Genomic DNA, 14,221 nt, shown 5'->3' on the forward strand with positions numbered 1-14,221 from the left:
CAGAGACCCATTTATAAATGGCCCGATCACTGCGTTGGAGAAGCTCCGGTGGAGAAGAAAGACAGCATACCTGCTGCTGTGCTACCCGCGAGAACTAGCTCTTTCGAGCCGTTGTTCGACCTCCATCGTAACAGCAGACTGCAGAAGATAATCCGAGTTACTGCTCTGATACTTCGTTTTATGAACAATTGTTAAAGCGAAAAGCTGTCGGCAAATCACCTCTCAGCGGACGAAGTAACTCGAGCAGAACTGTGCTGAATCACACATGTTCAAAACTCCGTATTCTCTGAAGAGATAGACTCACTGACAGACAAACGGCAAGTAAGTAAAAGCTCGAAGATCACCGAGCTTAACCCCTTTCTTGATGACAAAGGAGGGTTGCGAGCAGGCGGAAGGCTCCAAGAATTGCGTTCCACAGAAGAAGTAAAACATCCTGTCATTCTACCAGCCAACCAACGCATAACGGAGTTGACAATTTCAAGTGCACACATCCGAGTTCCACATGGAGGAGTCGCTGAGACACTAACGCAATTGCATGAAAGATATTGGATTATTCGAGGCAGACAACTGGTAAAGAAATGTATAAACAACTGCCCTACATGCTCTAGATATCGGCTCAAGCCACTGTCAGCACCATCAGCTCCTCTACCTGCTGATCGCATCGTGCCAACAAACCCTTTCGAGATAGTGGGAGTCGACTTTGTAGGGCCCCTTTATACCAAGAACATCACCCCGTAAAAAGTTTTCATAGCTCTCTTTACGTGCGCAGTGACAAGAGCGGTGCACCTTGAAGTCATATCAAGCATGTCTTCCCAGACCTTATTAACACTACGTCGGTTTGTGGCACGAAGAGGTCTGCCAAAGGTCATCTACTCGGGCAACGCTCTCACCTTCAAAAGGTTGTTTAAAGACATCAAGGAGGTATGGACAGCCTTACGCCACCAGGACGTTCAAGACTACGTTGCCCACAACCAGATATGCTGGAAATTTAGCGCTGAATGGGCAGCCTGGTGGGGAGGATTTTGGGAAAGTATGGTTCGTAGCGTGAAGTCCTGCATCGAAAAATTCTTGGACGAAGTTCACTAAACTTCGAGGAGCTCACCACTGTGGTACGAAAAGTCGAGGATGCGGTGAACTCACAACCGTTGACATTTATGCATTCAGAGCACGAAGAGCCAAGAGCCAAGAGCCTTAACTCCTGCTCATTTCCTGATCGGCAAGCGACTCACAGCATTGCCGTCATCCAAAGACGCCGAGTCGTTACAACGAAGAGGAGATGAACTCTCAAAACGCTGGAACTACCGACAACGACTAGTTGCACAGTTTTGGAAAAGATGGATGTCCGACTACCTTCTGCAGCTACGTTCGGCACATCATGCGAAGCCACAGGAAAATAATGATCTAAAGGTCGGAGACATCGTAATTATACACGAGCCAATGCGTCCTAAAACGATCTGGAAACTAGGACGGATAACGGAATTACATGCAGGTCCGGATTCCCACTTTCGTTCATGCGACTTAAAGTTGGCAAGTGGATAAATACTACGACGGCCAGCACAACTTCTTTATTCACTCGAGGTGCCTCGTTGTCCACCTGAGGCGGCAGCCTGTTGAATATTTTCAACAGCGATCGGTCAAAGAGAGAAGACGACGACGATCACAAGAGCCGGCTTAGGGGCAAGCATCAATTTTTATTTATCCGCCACGGTGCGAGCTTGAAACGGGCATCGTCCCATGAAACCCATTTCCATGCTTTAACCAGTAATATCGTCCAGTTATTTTACATCCTCGTGCCAAGATTCGGGCGAACCGGAAGAACTATACAACGCCTGCTAGATTAGAAGCCAGTGCAAATCAGGCGGGACGTCTCATCAGACGAATAGCGAACAGGCACGCTGGGATGAAAGATGCGAGTCTCTTGAGACTCGCGCAACCTTTTGTAATCAGTAGGCCAGTGTACGTCGCACCCTACCTCCAACTGAATAGAGTGGAACGGAACAGGTTTGGAAATCAATATCAGGAAAAGTGTCAAGGTGGCGCGCGGAATCCTCTCGAACACGTCCACCGACAGACGTCTGTGGCTAGGGGCATCGAACACTCTCAAAAAGCTGATTGAGGCTGCCGTTACCACGCAGCGTCAAATCATACTCGGATCTAAAACAGGGAGGAAACTTTTAGAGATATACGGCTACGCGCCCAAGCATGAGCAAGTGCGCTGAAGAGACATACCGAAACAGATCAGGGACGAGATTAAAATCCCTCCGCCACCCAAAAACCCTGCCTTTCACGAAGGCAGATGTAAAGACAGGGCGGAGGCATTACAAGCTAGGTATACAGGTCGACAGGGCATCCTATCTACGGACGCTGCAGATTAGGAGAGCAAAGTGGCACACGGCGGCCGTGGCGGTTAGGGAATACGGCACCCCGGTGAACGTGCTGCACAGTCAGTAGCGTCGAGACGGTAGAATCTGAAGAAGTGGCCATAGCCTTGGCTGTCAGCCAGTGGGGGGGTTAAGGTGGTCATCAGCGACTCCAAAACGCTGTGAGAAATTAAGAATCGGGGAGGGTGATGGAGACTGCCATGCGTATATTAAACATGGAAGGAGGACCCAGAGAGCTGGTTCTGCTCGTTAGGACACGAGATCAACCAGGGACTTAGAACGAGGAGGCTCATTCGGTCGGCCGAGGTTTCACTTACCGGTCGACCCCCGGAACCACACAAGTCCCCGAAACTATCAACAGCAGAGAGGATATGCGCGCATATCAGGAAATCACTACACTGCAGACTAAGGAGTGGGCATGAAAGAGCGGCAGCCATGCAGACGCACCAAATCATGTTCTGCTTTCTTGTGCGGATTTTCTTGGGAAACGGCACGTGCTTCCATCCTTTTCGGCGTGGTGCGTCAGCGAGTTCGTCAAACCTCATGGATCACTCATCGCAGACAAGTCAACGTTGTCCAGCGTCTTCATTTGTTGGTTCCGCCTGCGTTACGTCACCATCTTCGGCTTCATCGATTCCATCGGCACAAACATCAAGTTTCCAGCGGCCTTTAAAGCAAGTGCTGTCGACCTGTTTTGCCAGTGGGCATGAAAGAGCGGCAGCCATGCATACGCACCAAATCATGTTCTGCTTTCTTGTGCAGGTTAGTCGAAGCTCTTCTTTGCATTGTAAACGAAAAATGCGAATCTGCTGCTCTTTCCATGCCCAACCGTTCTTCTTAACACTGCCTGTGAATGCCTGTATGTTACGAAGCTGCTACTTTTGGGTGGGGACATTCAACTAAATCCCGGGCCTAATAAAGGGGGCTCTGTCGCGAAATCCAACGATGTAACGTTCTTTTTGAAAGAACTGTCGGCGAAAATGGATAAAAATCACTTCGAGGTCCTCTCCCAACTTAGTGAAGTTAAACAATTTCAAATTAATCTGGAAAAACAAATGAACGACATCAATGAGCGGCTAACAACCATTGATCAAAAGATGGCTGCCTCAGAGGGCTGCACTGAGGAAGACATTGCCAGCACTGTATCTGTTGCTGTACGCTCTGAGACAGCTAATCTTGCACGTCGTTTAGACGACATCGAGGACAGATCGCGGCGAGAAAATTTTCTGTTTCACAGTTTTCCCGACGTACCCTCAGAGTCGTGGTCTGATTCAGAAAAACGTGTCCGTGAAGCCCTTTCGTCCACGCTGAACATGCAGCTTTCTGAAGAGTCGATTGCACGAGCACATAAATTGGGCAAGTAGCTACCAAACAAGTGACGTCCAGTGATCGCTAAATTTTCCAGTTTTAAGGTCAAAGATGCTATATTTGCGGCGAGATCAAAACTGAAAGTTGCCGGTATCAGTGTCAGCTAAGACTTTTGCATTTCTACTCGCACTTTACGCAGGAAACTAACTGAATACGGCAAGGATAGTGGTCAGCAGTTTTCAATTCGGTACGATAAGTTATTTATTAACAAGAGGTGTTACGTTTATCTTTCGTCATCTGACAGTGTTTGTGAAATGCTTTCCCACAATGATGGACCTGATCCCGCCAGTCATGTTGAAACTGTGCCAAACGAGCCTGAATGGTATTCGACATAACAATCACCTCGTGCACATAATCCTTTCCGTGACATCTGCTTTCTTTTTTCATACATTCGGAGCGTTGTAAACAAGCGTGATGACTTGTCGTCCCTTATTGATACTTGTAGTGCTGATGTCGTCATACTAACAGAAACGTGGTTATCTGCCAAGATTTCTAACAATGAAGTATTTGAGTGTGAAAAGTCGTTTAATATCTATCGCTGTGATCGCGGTACTAGATCAGGAGGAGGTGTCCTAATAGGTATCGCTGATCATATACAATTTTTTTATGTCCCCGTTGTTTCGTGTTTAGAGGTGGTCTGCGCATATATACGTATTAACCACCGTGACGTGATTTTCTGCGCCTGTTATCGGCCACCAAATGCATCCTCCACTTTTTGCAATGACCTTCATGACGTGTTGAATAATATTGTCGTAAGGTACCCTCATTCGCTTATATTTTTGTTAGGGGACTTCAACTTTCCGAAAATACTTTGGAGTGATTCGTTCCCGGTTGTTTCCGAGTCACATAGGGAATCTACGGCATTTGTAAACCTTTTCCTCTCATTTTAATTTTTCCCAAATGGTAACAGAACCTACACAAACTTCATTATCGAGTGCCAATATTCTTGATCTGATTTTGACATCTCCTTACTTGCTTAACTCAATAACCTACTTGCCCGGTCTAAGTGATTATTGCTTTATTAATTTCACTCTTAAAGGATCTGTTCATCGTTCAGTCACTAAACCAAAGTATATTAGAGACGACAACTAGGCTGACTATCAATCTATAAACAGAGAGCTTGAAGCGTTTTTAGATGAATACATGCTGAATTTTTCGGAACGTACTATCGGAACTAATTGGTATCTTTTTAGGGACAAGGTGAATTATTTAGTACAAAAATACATACCATTACGCGTAATCTCATGTAAGCATCGAGCCGCTTGGTTCAACGTTCCACAAAAGCGTATTTTATATAATAAAAACGATTATATCGCAAAGCCAAACAAAGTCAGAGTCATGTCAACTGGTGTGCTTATCGTCAATTTACAGCTCTTTTAAAAACGTAGTGAAAGAAGCTAATATGATTTTATTTCATAACACACTTCCTTCGTTACTGATAAACAACGCTAAAAAGTTTTGGAACGTTGTTGGTGGTCCGAAACAGAATAAGATATATCTAAACGACGACAATGGTGTGAGTATTCCTCAGTCTGAATGCTGCTCTGTGTTTAATGAAGTGTTTGCAAAGTCGTTCTTGAATCTACCCTCCGTTTGTCTTCCTGATGTTGCTGATTCGAGCTTTTTTCCTATGGATCCTGTGCTGATTCACTGGGTTGGTGTGATGCATTGAATCCGAAATTTAAAAGTTTCTTCGTCATCTGGACCCGATGATATTAACTCAAAGTACCTGGAGAACACCGAAGTATACTCCTCCATAATTTTGTCGAAACTTTTTTCACAGTTCCTAGATACCTGTATTGTGCCCGGCGATTGGAAGGTGGGCAAGGTGGTACCCTCGTTTAAATCAGGAATTTCGCATTCTTCCCTCAGCTACAGACCAATATCTTTAACTAGTATTCCTTGTAAAATCTTAGAGCATATAATTTATTCTAACCTTGTTAGTTTCCTTGAAAGTAATGCGTTTTTTACATTATGCCAGCACGGTTTTCGTAAGACGTTCTCCCGTGAGACACAACTCAGTTCAATTACACATGAACTTTTTGCTGCTTTAGATAATCCATCTCATGTTGACTGCATATTTTTTGATTTTTCTAAAGCTTTCGACCTCGTATCTCATCAGCTACTCTGTTTGAAATTACGCAGATTAAACGTTGAGCCTAATATTCTCGCATGGATTGAAAGTTTCTTGTCTAACAGAACCCAATTTGTAGTTGCTAACGACTTCAAATCATCCTCGTCCCCCGTCACTTCAGGTGTGCCGCAAGGGTCTGTGCTTGGCCCTCTTCTCTTTCTCACTTACATTATTGACCTTCCTAACTCTATCGACACATCCATCAAGTTGTTTGCTGACGACAGCGTCATTTTTCGAGTCATTTCTAGTAGTTCAGATTCCTATGTGCTTAACAAAATCTCTAATTGGTGTGATATCTGGAAAATGCGTCTGAATACTAACAAGTGTAAAGTAATGAGAATTACGCGTCCGACCGTTTGTGGCAACATTTACGATTATCAACTTTCAGGCAGTGCACTTGAACAAGTAACGTCATACAAATACCTAGAGGTTCACATAACCGCTAATCTGTCTTGGCAAATGCATTTTAAATATATAGTAAATGCCGTTAACCGCATGCTTGGATATTTGCGTCGTAACTTTTCTATGGCACCATCATCTTTATAGCTTCTCCTCTACAAAACTCTCGTCCGCTCTAAACTGGAGTACGCATCTTCGGTGTGGAACCCAGGCCGGAATTTCTTACTAATAACTTAGAATGATACAGAATCGCAGCGCACGTTTTGTCTTGTCGAACTACTCCCGTTCATCTAGTGTATCCTCTATGAAAGCAATCTTGAACCTTCCGAACCTCTCTCTGCGCAGAAAAAATATCGCGACTCACGCTATTTTATAAATAATATCATTATAATCCGCACCTCAAAACCCAACTTTTTTCAGAGCCATCATGCGTCTTATCTCGGTCGGACCACCATAACAAAGCAGGCGTGCCACACTGTCGCACTAACTTGTTTTTCGATTCATTTATCCCAAGGACTAGTAACGAATGGAACCGCCTGCCCGCCTCCATCGCAACGACTACCGACGATTTCACTTTCAGATCCGCCATTGAGTGTTATGTACTTTCTTAATAACCGGCGTTGTCTGCATTTTTCATTCTCTGTTCTATTTCTGAATTTACTACCTGTTGTTTGTTTTTATGTTTTCCATCACTCCCTTTTGTAACGCCCCCTGGGACTTGAAGGTACTGAAATACTGTAAAACCCTTTATTTTCGCGGCCCCTATTTTTCGCGAATCGGTGACAGATGACATAGTCGCGACCACTAAATTTCGCGAATTCCAGACGCCTGCAAATTTTCGCGCGCCCTTAAATTTCGTGAATTCTTCAATTCGTGAAATTCGCGAAAATTAAGGGCTCGAGAACATTAAGGGTTTTATAGTAAATAAATAAATCGACAAATTTATCTGAGAGCGGACACAACGCTCAGTGAGAAAGAGGGGATTATGTGGAGGAACTTACAGACGGCGTTATTTACCAAACCCGTACTCTACAGCCAGTCGCATCCAGAAGTATTCAGGTCAAAGTACTAAATTTGCGATGAGGCAGCGAATTCGGTCCACATGGTATAGAGATGTCCGACTAAGTACGATAGCTCGTGCACTCTAGAATCCTGGGAGACTTTGCTCCGCAGCCCAGATCCCAAAGTCCAGCAGGAGATCATCGGTCAACCCCTTGCTGTTGCTGTGTACTAAGACATTCCGGCCGACGGCTAGGGGCGAAGGGAGAGATGGACTTCTCTCCTGGCGTTCATTGACTGGTGTTTCAGTAAACTGGTTTCTCTCTCTCTCTCTCACTCAGCGTATTTTTTTTTTTATTAGTCATTTTTGTTTTCCTTTCGCGTTCGATTGGGACGATGCGCTTTTAAAAGGAACGATAACGAAACGCGCAGGGCCGAAAAGCAACGCTTGGTCACGGACTTCTAGAAGATTCGCTTTCTCTCGCTTTCTGTGACGCGGACAAATCACCGCCCGCTTTTGTTCTGTCTCGGCGCTGGCTTTTTTATTTTGTTCAGCAAGAGTTCGCCGATAAAACCTTTCGTGCCAGTTAATTATTTATCATTTCTTCGCCTGACACCGTGACGATATTTTACGATAGTACTTATATGTGAAACTAGAAACTGTACAAAATTTCAGTGTTGATGTTTGATGGTGCCGGCTGCTTATCCCGTGTGTCGAGAACATTTTCCTAATTAGGGAAAATAATTTTGAGTTGAACTTGCTTGCGAGATACTTATAGGAAATCACCCTATCGACTTGGCATATTGGGGGTCTTCATTCTAGATCCCAACAAAATCCAGCTGAAATACGTTGAGTATAGCATATTAAGCACAATGTAGTTGTGTAATCTTGAACTTTACAATGGGTTGCTTAACTATAGTGGTGAAAACGCGCTACATCTCAATTACATTTCATAAACGCATGCTAGATACATACCGGTTAAACGAGGAGAAGATGCGGAGTTGTGTTTTAAGTAGAAAATAATCAGGATCAATACGTTGGCTTTCATTTTACGGCTTCTTTCGAAACGCGCGGGGATTCAAGCACGCTTTGCCCTTTTATTTAAGTGAACAGCTCTGAATGGAACGGTTTGTGTGTTTTGTCATTGTTAAATGTCGTGACGTGAGGCACTTGCCTTTCATATGACGTTTGTCTACTCGAGGCGAGCGCAAAGAAATAAAAATAAAAGGCTGAGGTGAACAACTGACATTTAGGAAAGACCACACTGAATATTAGAAGAAATAAACAAGGACTTGCAGCTGACAGACTACGCAACCTATCACGTGAAAAAGCTTCCAGCGTAAGCCCATCTACAGGTTGCGAAATTTTAACAACGGAAGAAACCAACTCAACTGCCTCTTGCTTATTAACCATGGAATTGGCATGTCTCAGTAACGAAATAAAAAAAAAAGCAGTGCCGCTTTTACGTGTGCTCCGAATGCGAACCTAATTATTTTGACTGTTCGTCAATTTATATGTGTAGTTTTTATAAAATGAATGCTTTGGTTTTTAACCGATATTAAAGCCGTCACCTAAATCCACGCGAATGTGAATTTTTGGTATAAAAATTTAGAAATTGACTTGAATATGCTTTTATGCACAGAAGACCATTATTTACAACAGCAAAAAAAAATTGATGACATTTTTTAATGAACGTTTTATGAACAATTGTCCTATCACAAATTATATACTTTGTTTTGTTTGCTTTAGGGCCATAAAGTGATTACTGTAGCAATTTCATTCTAAGATGATGGTACATAAATACCAGGCGGTGCATGCTGCGTGATAATTGAAGAAGCTGAGAATTAAGCTGACGTGTATCTCATGCGTTACAGAAGCAACTGAAATAGCTGGCGTCCTCGGTTCGATAACAATCGTAATAATCGTGCAACCCAGCTACTTGAATCCGCGTTCTGTGTCCAAGGCCTGCGAAGTGCAGGTATACACGGGTGCGAATCGATAACTCACGCTGGCGGAGGAAAGCACGAGCGGGGAGCATTCGAAAAATAATTAAATAGTGGTAGCGTCGGTGGAGGTGCAACGCCTTTGGGCGGTGTCCACAGGAGCTCCGTTAGGTTTACCTGCATCCCCGGCACCGGTGCAGAAAAGTGTAGGGAGATGCACTTCCGGTTTGTCTCAATACACATACCGGAAGTACACCTCCCTACACTTTTCTTCACCGGTGCAGGCAGTGCAGGCAAATCGCACGAGCCTAAAGGGTGTGCGAATTCCCTTGCTGCTACTTGCCTTGGGGAGTGCCAAGGCACACCGGTTCAACAACACGAGGACCTTAAATCACCGTTATTGCCCGCGCCGTGCTCCCCAAAAGCCCCGCGCATCCGCTGCTACGGCCCTTTATCAGCGGCGGAGCGCCGCTCGCGAGTCCAGTTGCCTTGGCCCCCTCGCGGTGCAGGTGACCACTGACAATTGTCGGAGGGGCAACCTGGGCCAAACGCTTTGAATCCCCACGTTGACCAGACACACACACACACGCACACGCACACGCAGGCACGCACGCACGCACGCACGCACGCACGCGCACTCACACACACACACAAACGCACACGCACGCACGCACGCACGCACACACGCACACACACACATATATATTCGCGACTCCAGCAAAACGGACGCCACCAAGTGGGAAAACCGGGAACCAGCCGGTCCAGGTCGCTCCGCGCCCCTCCGCGTCTCTGGTGGCTTTCGCGGACACGTGTTGTCGGCGCGATGGCGAACAGTGTAATTTCACGAAGGTCCGAAGATTTCTTAAGTTTGCCTGAGTGTTCATTAGTATGGCGAAGCCTCAGTAGATTGTTTCCTTCCACCACGTGTTTTCGATTTCTTGGATGGGGAGGAATCACGGAAAAACGTATTGATTTCTTGTCTGTCTCGAATCGCATTAAAAGTGACGACTGTCTCGTAACTGATAAGGGGTATCTTCATAAGGATGTAGAACAGTGGGAGGACGACAGACGAGGCATTTCACTGGAGGGAACACCAATGCTGCAGTCAAGTGAATGGCAAGGTTCGATAGCTGCTTTTCTTGAGTTGGTTGTGTTCGGTTAGCTTCAAGTTTGAGCCATCCACGCCGGTCGGTGCGTTGGCTAGTAATCTTGGCTGCTTTTCGCCGAAAAATTTTCTGGACCACACTGAAGGAGTTGGGCTGATTTCGTAATTACTTGACTCAAGAGAACCTGCTCGCTGCAAATGATGAATGAGGGAAATTATCTGTTTTCAAAAGGTGGGGGACGCGTCTCGCAATGTTAGAAGCTGTCACGGCATTATGATCTATCGCGCCTCCAATATTTATATTATACCCCCGTCGAATTAAGCCAGCAGCAATATACGTCTACATTGCTCAGGTTGACTGGCCACAAAAATACTAATTTTTTCCGTTCAGGATTCGAAGTCAAGTTCAATGCAGAGAGGTTTTGCGTGAATCTCCGATGAAGACTTTCTTCAGTTTGTCCGCATTCGTCTCCGTGCTACCGGCTAGAACCATTTGGCTAAGTTTAACTTAGTATCTCTCTGTCTGCCAAATATACTTTTATTCAGCAGTTCACCTAAGAGCTAATTAACTAAGCTCATGTTTCAAACCGAAGAATATACTAATATCGCTTTAGTGGGACATAGTACGTAATATAATACATAACCCGCTCGTCAAAATGACTTCTCGATTGCTACTAAAACCTGAATTGAAATACGAGTATCAGCTGCTCAGTGGAGTGCCGGCGGGGGAACATGCTCTTTAGCTCAAGAAGCGCTTGCTTAATTTTCGTAATTTTCCTGCAGCCTGTGTTGTTGACGGAGCAGACGACTGAAGCTGTTTCTTAAACGCGGATACGCACAAAAGCCCGATTTCGCGGACAGATAAGTCGCATGGCCGAGGCATGCGAGTTGACTGAAAATTACCGTCGGTAAGAAAATTCTGCAGTCATTGCCGCTTTCCTTAGATGATCAAAACTGATTAGTATATTACCGTCTCTCCAGAGCCCATAGTTTCGGTTTCGAACGAAACCTCCGAAACGAAAGTTTGACATAAAAAGAACAAAAAACATCGGCAAAAACAAAACTATGCTTTGCAAGTTTATCTGCACCGGCTGCACTTAACCGTCTCCTTTCAAACACCTATAAAATTGGGCATTAAACAAAAGAAAATCTGTTAAATGGAACGCGCCACCTGTTCAGGCGGCCCGGCCGAGCCGACGCGACCTGGACTCAGCCGCCATGTTTGTTTGGTGGTGGCGCCCCCTATAGGTCACTGGAGTCGCGAATATATATATAACTAAGAAAAAAAAAAAACCTTAGTGAAAACAGCAACAACGGACGATTTATTCTTCGACGTTTCGGCCGGAGTCCAGCCTTCGTCAGGAAAACTTTTACAGATGAAGGCGGGTTGTATTTATACAATGCTACGGACAAGTCCAAGTTTCAAAAACGGCGGGATGACGGTTGGAGGTCCCAAAGAAGCGTAGGAGGAGTTCCGGATGAGCAAACGTTTATACAATTATATTAACGAAGTTGTTCGCTGTTAACAATAATAACAAGTCGGCAGTGATGAGGGTATCTTCCAACAAATTTATATTTAAATCACAAGCGCCAAAAATAACATATTTGCTTTCGTTTGCGAGACACATAAGTTTATCTGGACATGTCAAAATCGTGCCATATTTCCGCTGGGCGGACGATATATAACAGCAAAAATATAAAAGTTCATTTTCAACACGCTATCTTATAGTCATGCGTGGCAAATCTATAGTCAGGAACATTTTTAAAATCATCACTCGCAAGAAGCATAACGTCCCCCCCCCCCCCCCCCCCCCCCAACGCATAGAATCACGATTTTGCTAACTATGGATATACTGGGGGAGAAAATAAAATCAGTTTCATCTGCGTACAACGATTTCGTGAACATTATAACATCAAACAAACATTTGCATGAATAAAAAAAGGGACAAGTTTTCGTCTATCTTGAATTTAGCTCGACTAACATTCAAGTAAAAAGTTTGAAGACTTTATTTGTTTTATTTGTCTTCATCCCAATTGCATTCGCTTTTTTTTTCTACTTTTTCATAGTTTAGCAGGTGGGCCGAGGTCATACTTCGTGCAAGTAAAGAACATTATCGACTTCAGACAGCCCGATCGCCCCTGTTTTCTCGCTGTTAGACGCGAGAAAGGCCTTGCGCGAGCGTTCCAGATTGCCGGCCGCGCGCCTCGCTGCCCCGCCGGTGACGTCGTGTTAGGGTGGCGGGGAAAACCGAAGAACAGAGAACAATTTTCTTTTTCTTATTCAACTAGGGTGAATTACGAGGAACGAGATAGCATTTCCGAATCGGAAAGCCACGCGCATTCCGGTGATTCCTTTGGATAAGGTAGCTAAAAAAATCGGCGGAGTTGCTCTTTAACCGCAAAATATATTGAGAAACCTACCATAGACGACGAAGCAAGCTTGCGGAAGCAACTTGTTTGTTCAACTCATATTGTTTATCACTTGTAGTTTTCTTCAGAAGAAACAATATAGTGAAAAGAGAGAATGCAATACCACAATGCCTAACATTTTTTGGAATGCGCGCTTGAGTGGGATCTTTGTCTTGTCATGAGTTTGGTTTGGAGGAGGAAGGCTTGCATCGCCGTTGCCATTGTTCTGGGTTCGCAGTTTTGCAAGCTCGCGGAGCGCCCGCCACACACGCACCATGTGCGCGGTCGAACCGTTTCGCTGTAGCACTCATCTCTATTGTAGTGGGCTGGATCGCGGATCGAGGCGGTCTCTCTGGGGTCGAGTGCAAACACCGGCAGTCATATCCCTTGACGCGATCTAATGCATGATTCTCTTAGGCAGATACGCTGAAATCTGTAATTTCTTACCTTAGCAGCTTTTGTTTACAATGAAACTTTAATCGTGTTTTCCGAGAATATCCGCTAATATTCTGGACGCAAAAATCGAAACCCTTAGAATACCAATATTTTTCAAATAAATATTTTGTGGTTAAGAGTCCAGGGTTGCGACTTCGTTGGGCGTAAACTGTGACACTGTTCAATGAAACAAGGTTTGCCCAGACTTGATGTGCAGTCATTCGTGATCGCGAAGTCATCAGAGCTTAGCAAACGAAAAGTTAGAATACCTTTACTCGGGGGCATTCGCATCGTTTCAAGCGCTTGTAGAGAGTACGTCTGGTGCAAGGTTTTGCTTTGAACTCACTAACTAAAACTCAGAGCGTGTCGTTCATTTGTTGAACGTGTTATTTATTTAGCAAATGGAGCGTGCGATGCCGCCACAGTCGATGGTGCTCCGGCCCATTTGATCTTTTTATTCGGCGTTGAACCACTTGACAGCTACAGAATCAATCTCCAAACACCGCCGGGCTCCCAATCCGTGATCGAGTCTACTACCATAGAAATCAACGATTGGCAGTTGCTTAGTTGCTTTTGAACATGTCCACAGGGGCCATACATAAGTTGCGTGAATACTAGAAAATAATGAGCGACACTTACGCGCTCAGTGTGGAGCACATTTTAATAATTTCAATTCAGTCCTAAGTCTGTAAAATTTCTTTTACAGTCCTAAGCGTAGTTTCTAATATTTTTTTCCTTTATTTCAAAACACATTTCACCTTCATTAGGTTTATTTTGTTTCTTTTCCTTCTTTGATCACAGAGATAAAAAAACAACTGTATCCTTAAAACAAGGAATAACATACTCACTCTAATAAATATAGCACCTAACGTTAGAAAAACAACAGTCAAGCTCCCAATTTAAAAATAAATTCAGAGAGAAGTAAAGCGAAAGAAATAAATAAAAAAGACCCACAAATCAGTTTCTGTAAGAAAATCTTTGTACTTATTGGCATGGTCAGAAATAGATTAAACAAAAATGATCAAAACTAAAAAAAAAAAAAAGAAA

General features: G+C 44.3%; 1 protein-coding gene across 1 annotated transcript in view; it reads right to left on the reverse strand.

The window, feature by feature from the left end:
- LOC120836199 (chymotrypsin-like elastase family member 2A) overlaps positions 1-8,330 on the reverse strand; it is a 41,478-nt gene extending 33,148 nt beyond the window's left edge. Inside the window, exon 1 of the mRNA XM_040212022.1 lies at positions 8,258-8,330. Coding sequence (XP_040067956.1) covers positions 8,258-8,330 — 73 coding nt within the window. The remainder of the gene's footprint in view (positions 1-8,257) is intronic.
- Positions 8,331-14,221: the final 5,891 nt, after the last annotated feature.

This window comes from Ixodes scapularis, unplaced genomic scaffold, assembly GCF_016920785.2.
Source record: "Ixodes scapularis isolate PalLabHiFi unplaced genomic scaffold, ASM1692078v2 PGA_scaffold1__304_contigs__length_218370807, whole genome shotgun sequence".
Classification (NCBI taxonomy): Eukaryota; Metazoa; Arthropoda; class Arachnida; order Ixodida; family Ixodidae; genus Ixodes; species Ixodes scapularis.